At 34.0% G+C, this 16,019-nt stretch overlaps 2 protein-coding genes across 2 annotated transcripts; one reads left to right on the forward strand and one right to left on the reverse strand.

Moving 5' to 3' along the window:
- The first annotated feature begins 1,378 nt into the window (after positions 1–1,378).
- LOC132543167 (probable rRNA-processing protein EBP2) lies at positions 1,379–12,677 on the forward strand. The gene is made up of 9 exons (XM_060206640.1): positions 1,379–1,432; positions 3,591–3,674; positions 4,113–4,264; positions 4,613–4,736; positions 6,290–6,379; positions 7,045–7,120; positions 9,960–10,041; positions 10,278–10,449; positions 12,570–12,677. The coding sequence occupies exons 1-9, from the start codon at positions 1,379–1,381 to the stop codon at positions 12,630–12,632; spliced, it is 897 nt and encodes a 298-aa protein (XP_060062623.1). The 3' UTR covers positions 12,633–12,677.
- A 186-nt stretch (positions 12,678–12,863) lies between these two features.
- Positions 12,864–15,973, reverse strand: LOC132543177 (cilia- and flagella-associated protein 144-like). The gene is made up of 4 exons (XM_060206649.1): positions 15,810–15,973; positions 15,269–15,328; positions 14,312–14,415; positions 12,864–13,658 (listed from the first exon to the last, which is right to left on the reverse strand). Exons 1-4 carry the CDS (start codon positions 15,946–15,948, stop codon positions 13,545–13,547), a joined length of 417 nt encoding a protein of 138 aa, XP_060062632.1. The 5' UTR covers positions 15,949–15,973; the 3' UTR covers positions 12,864–13,544.
- Positions 15,974–16,019: the final 46 nt, after the last annotated feature.

Consider the following 16,019-nt stretch of genomic DNA (forward strand, 5'->3'; position numbering starts at 1 on the left):
CCCCCCACACACACACACACTCTCTCTTTCTAAATATATATTATACATCTATTACATATAGTAAACATTCATTACATTTTCACAAGTGTAAGACAAATACAATATATATCATTCGTTCAACTTTTATCTTTCACAGATTATTAAAACGTCTGGAGATATACATTTCGTCACGATTTATATCTAATTTGAATATTTAAATTGGTTATTAGATATAAATATAATTAAGGTATACATATAAATAAATATCAACTTTAATGGTTTCATTTGTTTGTCATGTGTTACACCATACACGTATGTTACCACTAATATGTATCCTCTCTCTGTTACAGTCGTCTTTTCAAGTATTATTACAATAACAAAATCGGGACTTTGCAAGCATCATTATCAAATCACAAGTTCCTTATGCTTTTTGATATTCATGAGAAATGGTTGTTTCAAATATTTTCTCAATAATACCAAAATATTAGCTCATACGCACTGTATGTGATCCCTTAAGATCCCAGATATTAATTGGTTCGACGCTCCCTGTCCGAGGCGGTTTGTGTTTCTCAGGAAGCTGAAAAAATGTACCGGCGGTCTGTGCTGTGGTGCTTGTGTCCTACTGCCAGACAACTAGATAGCATATGCGACGGACCTCTCCTATGTTATTCAGTAAAAGTGTAACCACAAACTACACGGAGAACCTCTATTGAAATAAACATGGCCGATTAACCTCTCAAACGAACAAATAATTTGCTTTATGTTGTTATGTTGAAACAAATGTTTAAAAAACAAAATTGGCGAGGACGGAGTTGGCATGAAGATGTTAGTTGATAGATTTTAATCTATGACAAAGTCAGGTCCATTTCATTTTTGTGATGTAATGATTTCACGGCAAACTGGACTTTAATTTCTTTTTTTTAAATCGATTTTTTGTTTCGTTATGTCTTTTTTGTTGGTTATATTTATTCCTTTTATTCCGTTACGAGGAATGTACTCTTACTTTTTACTTCAAGAGTACACATATGCAAGTGAAATTTGAAAGCATGTTTTCTTTGTAATATGGTTTGTCAAGGTCTAAGAATATTTTCTATTCAGATCTTCCAGAGTTACTTCCCTTCTTTTGACAGCCGATGACTGTTCTCAGACGCCAGATATATTTACTTTTCCTAAAGTAAACGATTGTATCTGACATAAAGGTCGCATATATTGGTTATCATATGAATAAATAATTGTAAAACGTTATTGTATGATAATTATAATCTGACATAAACTAACTGTTTTGCCTAAATCCGGAATATTCCGCCGAATATTATCCGAACCCGTGTTAATTTTATAGCACCAACAACATATCCGTTTTCAGGAACACGTGAAGGAAGAACTGACGAAAGTATACAACATGTCCGAGAGCGACTTTTCTTCTGATCAGGAAAGCAATGATTCTGATTCAGAGGTAGAATATTTTTGTGTCTATGTATTTAGGGTTATAATGTGTTTTGCTTCATTTGGGGAACACCTGTTTACTTTGGCCTGAGTCCTGAACTACTAGGACAGTTGTTGCTGCACATGTATCAGCCTCGCCTATGGGGAAAGCAGTCTACAACAAGATGACACAGTAATCAGAGACAAGGGTTAAGTTATATCACTCATTCTGTACCCCAAAGTCCTGTATCAATTTCTACAGTCATTCATTAAAGTAAAATGTATGTCATATAAACCAACACATTACTAAAGAAGGCATTGTCAGGTCCATTCTCTTGAAACAATCGATTTAATTCAGTTTCTTCCCATTTCTGTAAATCAACATTAGCGGAAGCCGAACAGTGAATCACAAATGTACCAGCTTGTATGTAATGAGATTTGCTGGTGCTCCATTATCAGATGTTGGAGTGCACCTGACTAAACTAACATGACCAGTGCTTGAAAGGGAACATTTATTTGATCTATTTAACAGGATTTACTCCACTTTTACGGCCTTTCGTTCTTTCAGCGGAAAATAAAAGATTGGGAAATGAGTAGAGAGGAAAGAGCATGAAACGATGGGAGAGAGTGGGATACAGAGATGAGGTAGAGGGAGGACATTTTCGCTACCAAACCTGTTTTTAACTATAATTTTAAAGACGATTCTGTTGGCAATATTTTAACTCTAACTTAACACTAACTCCATGCAAGTACGTTGCAACAAGAATATCAATTAAAGACAGAGAGGTAGGGGATTGTGCACTATGTAAAGTTTGATATGTTTATAATATTTTGAAAGTCTATAAAAATTACTTATTATATTGTCCCTGTTGTTAATCTGTCCCTAAGCTCTGGGCCAGCATTATCATGTCTGCTCTTTCTTAAAGAACCAAAGGGGTATCTTATCATATGAGTTGGATGTTCTGATATGGGCCACCATTTTAAGTCCTATCTGATGGACTGTGTTTGTTTTTAATTGTTGGTAAGGTACTGATGTTGTTATGTTTTTGGTGCCCATATCTAATATTTCTTTCCATTTCTGTCTGCATGGAATCACAGAAAGCATGGCTATTGTTAAAACGAAAAAGTAGCAGATAGAAGCAGGCCAGTGCTGAACAGAGACATGGGCACACATCTATGGCCAAGTGTTAAATAAACATAGCTAGCTAAATTGGTTACAGTACATTGTCACCATCATATGTATTTTTGGGTCTGTAATCTGTATATATCTGAACCATCTTGTCTTAACATTTTTTACCTTAGTGTACATGGGATTATCGTACATACGAAAAAGCTGGTCTATTCCTCACCATCTCATGCATTTCCTACGTCCATGTTTGTACATTCCACACTGGTCATTTGTCTGATGAAAACAACCATGTAGTCATCAAAGCATCACACTCAAAACCTGAAGAAATTTTTGGAATGACATTCATGACATGTCTTTTGTAAGTTCACGTGACAGTTATTAAAATCATTGACAAGTATTCAGTATTCAGATTAAAACAGCAAAAAACCTGTTTTGAGTTTGAACACTGTTCAGGTGAGAGCAGAACTGTAGAACAGGACATGTAATGTATGTCAGCTGCATTGCCACTTGTTTTTTGTTTCTATGGTTATTGCCTCATGAATGGTCTGTGAAATATTTAGACAGAGTCGCCTAATGATAGCCGGTGATTACGTCATTGAACATCATGGGAATGCAGCCACATGCTATCAATAGTGTCGGTAGGATAAACTTTTCTGTCCATGGACATTTACCATGCATCCCAACACAAAGTAGTTTGTGAACTGAAATTAATGAGACACAAACCTTTCAATAGGGGATCAAGTCATACACCTCAGATTCAGATTGTCAGATCTTGTTTGCTCTTAGGCAGATAGATCTTCTCCTATGGTTACGGAGTCAGATGCTCAACAACTTTCATGACCTCTGTGAAAATATATCATGAGACAAACAATCACCTATATAGGCACTAACCGCCAACCCCTTTTTTTAATTCTCACACCAGGTACTAGTTATCTTGTAGTCCGATTATGTAATGTAATGTAATGTTGTTTGAATTTCAGAGAGAAAAAAAGAAGTATCTTTTTAAAATGGTTGTTGTTTGAGTCCAAATATGAAATATATTCTTAACTTTCTATTGCAGCTCCAGTTGGCTTTTGCAGAAGGAAAGTTATCTGGTGGCTTGAATATCCAACAAGTAGCGCCAAAAGTCTGTAGAAATGATGTGGTAAATAAACAACAATAACATCAACAATGTGACCTTAGCTGTTTATGTAGTAGTGGAGTTGAACCTTTAACTCTCTCTTCTTCTGATACCTGTGTATAGATATGTATGAAAAGTCAAAATAAGTCTTAATGTTGAAATGATTACTGTATTTATCTTTCGGGCAGTGTAGAAATAAGATACCGTACATTGGCCCTTGTCTTCAGTCTTGGTAGTTGATACTGTTCATAGTTCACTGTAAAATAAGAAATTTAGTAGAAAATGGACAAGCTAAGATAGAAATTGAAATAAGAAATTGACAAGTTAGGGGAGTATTATATCAAGAACTAAGACATGCGTTTGATCCATTCACAAATGCATGACATACCATACTGTAAGTTTTTAATATAAGTTATGTGTTCATGTGTATCCTATATTTTTCTTTGACATTTCAAATCATAGGAAGGGTTAAAAGTAAAGCTGGCAGAACTCAAGAATGACCTAGGTTGGCTGGAGAGACTGGACTTGACCAATAAACCAGCTCCCGCACAACCAGGAACAGATATGGTTGGTGATGAAGATGTCCATGATGACTTTAAGAGAGAGTTAACTTTGTAAGTTTTGTCTGTCAAATCAGTTTTTTTCAAATCCACAGAGAACATAGAGTTTGTTGAGATCTGTTATGTGTATTTGTCGATAGAAAATAGTTGTTTATCAAAAGTGATAGTTTCAATATGACCATTGGACCTTTTTATTTTTGTATGCTTAACTTGAATTTTCTTTAATGGTTAATGTAAAGTGACTTCCTCAAAACTTAATCTTTGAAAGAGAAATTTGTATGAAAGGCATTAATTGATAGCATAAAAATTGTGGTATCAAATGCTAAGGAAAAAGGATTTGTGAATGTTACTGAATACTGATATTCAAACTTGACTCATAAATACTTCATGTTTCTGCCACAGTTATCGACAAGCCCAGGCCACTGTTCTGCAAGGTATTAAACAGCTTCAGAAACTTGGAGTGAAGACCAAACGACCTGAAGACTATTTTGCACAAATGGCAAAATCTGATGATCATATGAAAATGGTAAGATATACACAATCATCTTTAGCCATTCACTGATAGACATGAAATCAAATAAAGTCCATATAGTGTTACATATGTCCAGTTCTCTCAAATCACATCCAGTTTGGAATTGATCTTGAGAACCTCGGCAACAGATATTGTTCATGTTTACCTCAAAGATCCTGGTTTGCACGGGAGTGGGTACATTTATGACTCAAAGACATTTTCCAGATTTGCAAAGTAATTTATTAGGAGTATCAAATACAACTGCTGAATTATAAATGTTATAGGTAACATTGAATACGGAGCATTTAGTTGTTGATGTTCTGGTGCCAGTTAGTTAGAGTTGACCAATGGTAAATGAAAATTTCCAAAATTTGATCAAACCAATTGGAAACGTTCTTTTTCACAGTTATAGATTTGTGTTGCTTTTGCCTTTGATGCTTTGTGTTTTTTTTAACAGCAACAATTTGAATTTTTAACTCTAACTAACCTTTAAGCAACTGTGGCTTGGTTTTCTTCTTAAATCCTAGAAGAGCAATCATGTGTAATGTACCAGTTAATAACATGATAGACATATGACTCGAAGTCAGGTGGTGGGCATATTACAACACATTAAGCCGAAGGGTCTAATACATAACTTCTAACTCAAAGTCAGGAGATGGGCATATTACAACACATTAAGCAGAAGGGTCTAATACATAACTTCTAACTTAAAGTCAGGAGGTGGGCTTATTACAGGACTGTGAATTAGCAATTGTCCTTTATTCTTCTGAGCAGCAACACATACACATGCAAGGATGCATAGCTTTTTCAGTTATAGTGTTCTTTCATTATATTGTTATATGGTTTTTCCAGTGATTTGGCTCTTTTCAGGTGGACTGAGGAAAGAATCAGTAGCTTATATAATGTAATAGTGATGATTTTTGTGATGGACTAATTTTCTTTTTCTTTCATGGGCTCTGCGCCAATAGATTTATTGGCATGTATTTATCAACAACTCAAAGTATCAACTATCTGGTACATTTGTAATTATTTTGAAAAACAATGAAATTTGAGCACTAGGAAAATACAAAATGTATATGATTTTCCAGTATGTGTGTAGGATAGGACTGTATAACTATATATTTAAATTAAACATGATGGCCTCCCATTTACTACTAAGTGCTAATCTTGATTGTATTCACAGGAGTATAGATACATTTTAATTCACAAGAAAAAGATTTTGGCACTATGTTGATTTATATATGTGAATACATTAATACTTTGCATGTTACCGCAGATGACACACATTAAGACTTGACATTAAACATTCAGATGTTTTTGATTTTCATGATGCTCTTCCATTAATTAAACATACAGGGGAAAACCTATACTGTTTGATTATATAGACCTGTTCATATTTCAGAAGTGATCTGTGAAATATAGATATAACTATCGAATGGTTGTCAGATTGTATTTATTGCCAATATTGTGAGAGATAAATGCATTGACATCCATTAATGTGACAACTGTTTAGGGTTAATATCTTACCAAATTTTAAAAAAGATTACATGATTTAATTTGAATTTCAGGTTAGAGAAAAGTTATTGGAAAAGCAGGTTTCCATGGAAAGATCTGAAAAAGCAAAGAAAATGAGAGAATTGCGGAAATATGGTAAAAAGGTAAGAAACTTTTTCATTGTGATTAATAGATACCTTAACAAGTATATAATGATACATGTATTCACTTTACCAAAGACTCCCTATCATTTTAGACCTATGATTGAATGTACACAAATACAATGAAGTACATAAGTCAATACATTAGTTGCAGAAATCATGGTTCAGCTAAACTAAAAAATGTAGATAACAGTATCAGAAGGTGCTCCAAACAGATTTCTGTTTCCTTATTTATACACCTGTAAAGGAATTCAAGTTGTAGATTTGGAAGCTGATATAACAGGAGTTAAAGACCTGTTATAATTATTTTGTCTTGATTTCGGTCTCAAGGAGATCCAATCAACTTGTGTAGTTCACACATAGGTCATATCCAAAGTGATAGTAGTCATTCATTGTATTTGGTCATACCCATTGCTGTGTGTGTAAGTGAGAAAGCAGTTTCATTTCCTGCTGTTGGTACAATATTGTTGATTAGCATACATATCCTTCTTTATATTGCTTGATAATGACTGCATATGTTAGTATAAAAACAGTATAAACCAGCTGACATTACTCCAGAATTATGTTATTAATGTAAACATTTGACAATTAAATGTTGCAGATTTTTTTTCAGATTCCTAATTAGTTGTTTGTAATCTTGTAAACTTTCTTATGTTTTGACATTTCAGGTTCAACATGAAGTTTTACAGAAACGGCAGAAAGAGAAAAGAGAAATGTTGGATGCTGTGAAAAAATATAAAAAAGGTAAAATATCTTTGTGGAAAAACTGTTTAACACGTATAACACGTTATGAGCAACTTTTGTTATGGGGGCATCACAAAGGATTTAAATTATACCCCGAGTGTAAATATAAATGAACATTGTATTTTATTTTTATCTAAAATCAGAAAGATTGAAAATCGCATCAAAATCGGACAGCCCAATACCAAGATATTGTTGTGTAATGTGTACAATTTTCACCTGTCCTTCTACTGCTAATTAGCCTATGAGTGACTCATGTTGAATGGGACCCTATCGGTTGTGATTTCAAAAGTTTAATGACTGGTAGCAGCCGCCACGGACGAAATAGGCAAGATTGGGGAACAGCTATGATATGCAATGTTAGATTGCAAATGGCTGTTTTATAATTTTGGGGATTTATATGATTCTGATGATAACATTTTGTAGATAACAAAACGATCTCCATGCAACTACTCAAGATATCTTCACAAATACTACCTACTTACTCACATTGTTTCTGACTTTTATAATTGCAGATTGAAATACACATGTTGCTGCTCATTATGAGTATAGAACTGGTGTATTTATTCCAATAGTATATCTACATTGTAAATAAATGGATGGCAGGTGCACTTTTTGTTAATTTGATGAACTTTTAATCAGTCATGGGTTTCTGTTGTGTAAATTAAAAATTTATCCTAATTTCTAGAGATAATTTGGATAAAGAGAAAGTATGAAAAGGTATTGTCTAAGGTGTACCACAGTATCATTCTGTAGTATAGAGGTAAGGTATTGTCTGAGGTGTCCCACAGTATCATTATCTAGTATAGTGGTAAGGTATTGTCCAAGGTGTACCACAGTATCATTCTCTAGTATAGTGGTAAGGTATTGTCCAAGGTGTACCACAGTATCATTCTGTAGTATAGTGGTAAGGTATTGTCTGAGGTGTACCACAGTATCATTCTCTAGTATAGTGGAAGGGTATTGTCTGAGGTGTACCACAGTATCATTCTGTAGTGTAGAGGTAAGGAATTGTCTGAGGTGTACCACAGTATCATTCTGTAGTGTAGAGGTAAGGTATTGTCCAAGGTGTACCACAGTATCATTCTCTAGTATAGTGGTAAGGTATTGTCCAAGGTGTACCACAGTATCATTCTCTAGTATAGTGGTAAGGTATTGTCTGAGGTGTACCACAGTATCATTCTCTAGTATAGAGGTAAGGAATTGTCTGAGGTGTACCACATTATCATTCTGTAGTATAGAGGTAAGGAATTGTCTGAGGTGTACCACAGTATCATTCTGTAGTATAGTGGTAAGGAATTGTCTGAGGTGAACCACAGTATCATTCTCTAGTATAGTGGTAAGGTATTGTCTGAGGTGTACCACAGTATCATTCTCTAGTATAGATGTAAGGAATTGTCTGATGTTTACCACAGTATCATTCTGTAGTGTAGAGGTAAGGTATTGTCCAAGGTGTACCATAGTGTCATTCTGTAGTGTAGAGGTAAGGAATTGTCTGAGGGGTACCACATTATCATTCTCTAGTACAGTGGTAAGGTATTGTCCAAGGTGTACCACAGTATCATTCTGTAGTGTAGAGGTAAGGTATTGTCCAAGGTGTACCACAGTATCATTCTGTAGTATAGAGGTAAGGTATTGTCTGAGGGGTACCACATTATCATTCTGTAGTGTAGAGGTAAGGTATTGTCCAAGGTGTACCACAGTATCATTCTGTAGTGTAGAGGTAAGGTATTGTCTGAGGTGTACCACATTATCATTCTGTAGTATAGTGGTAAGGTATTGTCTGAGGTGTACCACAGTATCATTCTGTAGTGTAGAGGTAAGGAATTGTCTGAGGTGTACCACATTATCATTCTGTAGTGTAGAGGTAAGGTATTGTCCAAGGTGTACCACAGTATCATTCTGTAGTGTAGAGGTAAGGAATTGTCTGAGGTGTACCACAGTATCATTCTCTAGTATAGAGGTAAGGTATTGTCCAAGGTGTACCACAGTATCATTCTGTAGTATAGAGGTAAGGAATTGTCTGAGGTGTACCACATTATCATTCTGTAGTATAGTGGTAAGGTATTGTCTGAGGTGTACCAGAGTATCACTCTGTAGTATTGAGGTAAGGGATTGTCTGAGGTGTACCACATTATCATTCTGTAGTGTAGAGGTAAGGAATTGTCTGAGGTGTACCACATTATCATTCTGTAGTATAGTGGTAAGGAATTGTCTGAGGTGTACCACATTATCATTCTGTAGTGTAGAGGTAAGGAATTGTCTGAGGTGTACCACATTATCATTCTGTAGTATAGTGGTAAGGTATTGTCTGAGGTGTACCACAGTATCATTCTGTAGTGTAGAGGTAAGGAATTGTCTGAGGTGTACCACAGTATCATTCTGTAGTGTAGAGGTAAGGAATTGTCTGAGGTGTACCACATTATCATTCTGTAGTATAGTGGTAAGGAATTGTCTGAGGTGTACCACATTATCATTCTGTAGTGTAGAGGTAAGGAATTGTCTGAGGTGTACCACATTATCATTCTGTAGTATAGTGGTAAGGAATTGTCTGAGGTGTACCACAGTATCATTCTGTAGTGTAGTGGTAAGGAATTGTCTGAGGTGTACCACAGTATCATTCTGTAGTACAGTGGTAAGGTATTGTCCAAGGTGTACCACATTTATCATTCTGTAGTATAGAGGTAAGGTATTGTCCAAGGTGTACCACATTATCATTCTGTAGTATAGTGGTAAGGTATTGTCAGAGGTGTACCACATTATCATTCTACTAGTAGAAGACTAATTTAATATTAAAAACTGCATAACGATGAATTAATTTTTCATTTTAATCAATTTTCAGGACAGAAAGATAAGCTGGATTTCTTGGATGACAAAGGGCCACCTAATAAGAAACAGAAGACTGGTCAAAAGCAAGAAAATCAGTATGTTTTCATTTTTTTTTTAAACAAATAATTAGCATCAGTAGCAGGTAAATAAGTGTAAATTATAAATGTTGATACTTCGTAGATTGCTTGAAAGGTTTGCATTGCTGCAGTTTATCATGGAATATTTTGGAAAGTAAAACTTTCAATATTTGTTATGGTATTTCATTTTTTACCATAGGTTATTAACATTTACATTTGTTCTATCTTAATTAAAATCCTGATATCCATTTCAGCATCAACAAAAAAAGGGAATTCAAAAATAAGAAGTTTGGTTTTGGAGGTCAGAAGAAGAGATCAAAGATGAACACTGCCAAGAGCTCTGCTGACATGTCCGACTTTAATCCCTACGTTCACCAGAAAAAGCATGGCAGCAAGTCAGGAGGAAAGAAATCAAATCCAAAAAAGGTCAGGTGGAGCAGAGCTTTAAAAGAATTCTCAATAAAAAATATATATAGATTCCTAGGTTCAGTGTGATTGCTAGCAACTTCATGGCCTAATGGATTTTTATCTTGCTTAATATCAGGGTTTTTATGATCCCAGAAGGGAGAGCATATAGTCGCCACTTTGTCTGTCTGTCATAATTTTGTCCAGCATTTCACAAAAACTGTAAGAGGTATCAACATAAAACTTCATAGGTAGATACATTGCAGCAAGGAGAAGTGCAGTGCACAAGAACCATCACTCACTTTTGCATAATTTTGGAGTTATTGCCCTTTGTTATTATTCATACTTTAATTTTGTCCCCATCGGGGAGCATCACATGTCTATGATAGCCCTTGCATTGAAAATTACTTTGAATGGACTCTTATTGAAGATGGCAAATTCAAGTTCAAGGTTACATTTAATATTTTCATAATTTGGCAGTTAATTCAGTAAAATAAATCAGCAATTTCACCTTAAATACATCAATTTTAATGGTATTATGATGTAGCATTTTGCCATCCAATGATCACTGAATAATTGCTTCTTGCTGCTTTCACTTACTTGAGTGTTAATTAAATTCTGGGATTGATTTGAAAAAAAAGACTCTTAACAAGTCATTTCCAGGTATATTAACTGGTACTCTAAAAAGTTTAGGCCACAGTTGCTTAAAATACATTTACACTCACTTTACACTGATTTTAATAAAACATGATAGTATTGGGTCAGAATCAAATAAGAAGACAAATGACTATCTTGTTGAAGGTATAAAGGTCACCAGGTCAATATGTCAAATATTGTTTTCTTAACTGGTAGACATTTTGACGATGATCCGAAGCAGACTTATTTGGACGTGAACAAAAATTTTTTAAAAATACACTGATAACCAACAGATTCACATGTCAAAGATCACAAGAGATCAAAATTACAATAGACACTCTGTGATGATATGAAGCACAATTGTACAATCCAACAAGAATGTAATGTTATAAAATGGTCGGGAGTAATAGGATGAAATGACAGGGTAACAGTCCTAATCTATCAATTATCTTTTTTGTGTCAATTAAATGCAACAGTTGAGTTTAAGATAATTGAAATCAATTATGATAACCATAATGCAATGTGAAATTGTACTGATGCATGCAAAGGTTTTTATATCTAAGTTCATGTGAACTGCTTTTTAGCTCACCAGGCCTTTAGGGCCAAGTCAGCTATAAGGAAATTGCAGCATCCGTCGTCCATCAATTTTTGCTATATATTGCAACTATTCACGAATGACTGAGCAGATTTAAATCAAATTTGGGCTGAAACATCCTTGGGGAAAGTAAACTAATTATGCATAAATGGTTGTCCCTTTTGGACCTTAGGGGCAGGACCTAATAGGGAAAATCAATCAATTTATTTAAAATCTATCTTGTTCTTTAGGAATTGCAGGATATTGTCCAAATGTGGTATGAAGCATGCTTGGGTGGAAGAAAATCAGTTTTGTATAAATGGTTGGTCTGGTCCCCCTGGGGCCAGATGGGCGGGGCCCAATATGGATAATATATCAATTTGTATAAAATCTATCTTCTTCAGGAATCGCAGGGTATTTTTCTAAATTTGGTCTGAAGCCTGCTTGGGTGAAGGAAAATAAGTTTTGTATAAATGGTGGGTCTTGTCACCCCTGGGGCCAGATGGGTGGGTCCAAGAGGGAAAAATCCATCAATTTCTTTAAAATCTATCATGTTCGTCAGGAACATTTTCATATCATTGTTTTGTTCATCAACAATTCATTCTGATCTTTGGTTCTTTGAAAGAGTTGTGATCCCCACTGAATAACTATAGCATTGCTGAGTATCAGGAGCTAAACACAATCATAACTGATAATTTGTCCTGGGGTTTTGTATTTTGATTTTGTATTTCAGAACCACAGGCCAAGGACTATATTTACTATTACTGTCTTTAGAAATATGTTTTCTAATAAAACATTACGATACATAGAAATAGAGGGTTTCATTTTGTAGTTCCCTTTGTTGTTCAGTATGCCATTAAAGGAACGTAGAAAGTGCAGAATTTTTTTGACAGTTTGTTTACATTGTCTTTCCTTTTCTTGTTAATTTCAGAAGGGACCAGCTAAGAGACCAGGAAAGTCAAAAAGGCAGCAGATGAAAAGCAAGAAGCGCTAAACTGCATTGTTCATGGTTTTTTTTGTAAATAAATGTAAAATTGTTAACCAGTATTTCATGATTCCAGTTGTGTTTTCTTGGTTTGTCATGTGTGATCTACAGTATATCATATCAAGACAATCTATATTGGTTTTACATGTAGGTATTATAAATTCTTCATCCTAAAAAATGATGTCTGATATAAAGTTATTGGAAGAGCTATGAAAACATTACATGAGACTAAATCTGGTATATAAATATTTATTAGATGAGTTATTGTAAAGGAAAATTCACATAACAAGAAAATATAGAAACTATGATACATATCACAATAATGCAGGGGTGTAAAATTTATCTTTTATAGTCATTCATGATCTTATTCAATTCATCCATTTCAATAATGCTACATAACTGATTTGTGTATTCTCTTCACTTGGCGAGATATAGAAAATGAGGTATGATGGAATACTATTGAATATTTATTGATTGATCAACTCAAGCAGTCATGTTTCAATGAATATTCATTGGTTAGTCATGGTCCATGGACTGCATCTGAAAATATAGGGTAATTTTGAAAATTCTTTTGCCTTGTGTATCTTTGGCATTTTCAGAAAAAAATCTTTAAATCTAGGTAACAAAATTTGGAAAGACTTGCACATTATTATTAGTGTACTAAATCTTGAAATTTTAATAGATGACATCTTAATTATTTCCAACCGTTGTTGAATTTTGTTACTTAATTAGATAATAATTAATGGTAATTTGATCCTAAGACACAAGTGTGGCATCTTATTTAGAAATATTGCTAAATATGAAAACTGCCAAATGTATATCATTAAAGTGTTTGATGGAATTGCAAACAAAGTGTCTCAAATCACAACACTGTGCCAGTCGGATGTTCAACTTCTTCAGAAATGAAATATTAAGGCACCATTAGTTCATGTTCTCTGTTTGTTCCTTTACTCGCCATGCAGCATCCATATATTTTGTGATGGCAGTGTTCTGGCGGAAGAAATTTATCCTTTTATCAGATCTGTCTGCATCAATCTGAAAGTAGGATATATAATAAGTTTTATAAAAAAATGGGTACAGATAGTTATTGAATTTTATGTATTGATGGTGTGGTAAAAAACTGAGTTAAGAATAATTGTAGTTAAAATTTTGTTTTGACTACTTGATGATAAATTCTACTTAATTATGACATCTAATGGTACTTAGAGCTGACACCATTCTTGTATCATTTTTAAGCAGCAAAATCATCAGAGATGATTTCAAAAACTTCTAAAAACTGTTTTACGATTGTAGAGCTTTGATGAGGTAATGTATTACAGACCAAAATTGGTAGAGAATATGGAACTGAAAAAACTTGAATAGACATCAATATTTTCCCATTTCATGATAAGGATGGACTGCATTAAAATTTAGGTAGAAATTGGCTCGAATAACACTTGCTGTATGGTATGTAATACTGATTTAGCCTACCTATGTCAGTAGAATACCAACAGGTGCTGTTCAAGTGTTATCAAAAAGCCCACCTCCTAACTAATTCCAACATTAACCTCCTCGCCTTATTTAAGGATGAATATGTTATACATGTGTCTTTACCTGCTTTAAAGCTGTATTAATGCCTATGAAAGCTATCAACCTATCTCTAGCACTTACAATATGATATTTGACACTTCACTTGTCACAATACTAACCAGGGGTTGAGTTATCCATCCATACTCCTGTGCTTCTGTTTGAGGAAAGGCATATTTTTTCACTGGCTCTTGATTTGCTCGTTCTATCACCTTCTTGAAATGTGCTGGAAAAAAAATACAATATTTTGGTTACTGTGACGATTACTCCAGAAAATGTGAAATGCGTGTATAAAATGTAAGCATATCTGGCTTTTATTGCTCATAAGTTTGCAATAATGTCAAATTTTGATTTATATTCAAAAGAGACATTTCAAACACCAATGCAATATGGCTCATTGGAAGCCATTTAAATATTGAACACATTTAACTTTTTTTCTTCTCTAATTTTTTAACAGTTTGAACCTTAATAAATTGGGAAACTATAGTAATGATCTCTAAATACAGAACATAATAAGTCCCAATTTTCACCTTATATTGGGGAAAATAATACTTTTAAGGCAAGTTAAAACACTTGGGCTGTAAATTTGGCCAAAAGTACTGTTCTTTGATTAGTTTTACATTAGCACTTAATTAACAGTTATCATTTATTGTTGTGCTAGTTGTATAATTATGTATTTCTTTTGAGGAAGAACCAGAAATGTAATATAAAATATAAAAAAAATAGTAAGTAAAACAAGATGCTTCCATCATATTGACTTAAAGAGCACACTTGCCCCAACAAGTACCTCGTATGTCCATAGGATAGACCTGCACACTTCACTGATCAACCAATTAAATATCCAGTCTTTTACCCAGTAACTCTGGTCCATTTCCTAGCCATTAAGTTATTCTAAAAATTTAAGTTGTATTTCCATTCACCAAAGTTCTATGTTTCAACATATGTTACATGGAAACCTTTTCATATAAATAGCTTTAGTTTCAATAATGCACAACATGCTTATAAGGTCAAATACTGTAATAGAAGAACCCTGCAGTAGGCCCAATCAATATATATACCAGGGTATCCTCATTACTTACTGTCTTCTTCCCCTTCTTCTGTGTCATGTTTAGAATTTGGCTTTCCTGATAAGGCATGAACTAAAAAAGAGTCAAAAGTACACAATAAAACAGATGTTAAATTTTGTAATTAGTAAAGGAGTGTCCTTTTTTCAAAAATTGTGTTCTTCTGGTGTTCGTATTTGGTTATTGTATATCCACATCACAGGTGATAATGATGGAGAAAGTATAAGTTTTTAATGGCAAATTTTAAATGGACATTTATTTGAGAAAAAAATGACTGCTTAATAAGAAACTTGCTCAACAGATGTTGTTTAATTGTACGAGACAACTGAGATTTAGAATGACAGCAAGGTTTAAAGAACAAAATGAGAGGTCACTTAGCCATGTTTAAAAATGGGGTCTTTTTTTTTTTACATATATACAAATTCAAGGGAATTTATGAGTGCCCAGTATTAACGGTCTGCTATAATGTCAAGGAGAAAGAACTTATCCCATAAGTATCATACTGTTGGTAGAAAACAAAATGTACGTATAAATACTCCTTCACGACCCAACTTACTTTTCTTGTACGGATTTACACTGAAATTTGTGTATAGAATTTGATGTCTCTGTTCTTTCATTATAGTTTCACAGAGAATTGCATTATGATGCACAAAATTTGGCGGTTCCTTCTCTCCTTTCACAGCAGCTTTAGCCATTGCAGGATATTTCTTTGATCAAGTAAACCTATTTCTGAACGGAGTTTAACAAATCGTCAACAATCAATTAC

This window comes from Ylistrum balloti, unplaced genomic scaffold (assembly GCF_031769215.1).
Source record: "Ylistrum balloti isolate Yb309-2 unplaced genomic scaffold, AGI_CSIRO_Ybal_v1 Utg369578, whole genome shotgun sequence".
NCBI classification, from domain to species: Eukaryota; Metazoa; Mollusca; class Bivalvia; order Pectinida; family Pectinidae; genus Ylistrum; species Ylistrum balloti.